At 68.4% G+C, this 307-nt stretch overlaps 1 protein-coding gene across 1 annotated transcript in view; it reads right to left on the bottom strand.

The window, feature by feature from the left end:
* ZCCHC14 (zinc finger CCHC-type containing 14) overlaps window positions 1-110 on the bottom strand; it is a 74,470-nt gene extending 74,360 nt beyond the window's left edge. The window contains exon 1 of the mRNA XM_008059717.2: window positions 5-110. Within this exon, the coding sequence (XP_008057908.2) occupies window positions 5-110 (106 nt within the window). The remainder of the gene's footprint in view (window positions 1-4) is intronic.
* Between the last annotated feature and the right edge of the window lie 197 nt (window positions 111-307).

Below are 307 nucleotides of genomic sequence, written 5' to 3' on the forward strand. Positions count from 1 at the left end.
TGGCCGCCGCCGCCGCCGCCGCCGCCGCTCAGACTGCCCTGGATCTGCGTGAGCTCCTGGCGCAGCACTTGCTTCTGGTGGAAGCTGAAGGCCGGGTGGTTGGAGGCCATGGTGAAGAGCAGCAGGAACTCATCGCCCGTGCGGCCCTCGTTGAGCTGCAGCCCGTAGTTGTGGATGACCGAGTCGATGTGCGTGAGCGTGCGGTACAGCACGCCCGCCGCCTCGCGCTGCTCCGAGCCCAGCAGCGCCAGCGACACCAGCAGTTTGCTGCGCACCACCTCGTCCGTGAGGTTGGTGAGGCTGCCCA

The sequence above is a fragment of the Carlito syrichta genome, unplaced genomic scaffold, assembly GCF_000164805.1.
Source record: "Carlito syrichta isolate Samal-C Ts95f unplaced genomic scaffold, Tarsius_syrichta-2.0.1 Scaffold304337, whole genome shotgun sequence".
In the NCBI taxonomy this organism is placed as follows: Eukaryota; Metazoa; Chordata; class Mammalia; order Primates; family Tarsiidae; genus Carlito; species Carlito syrichta.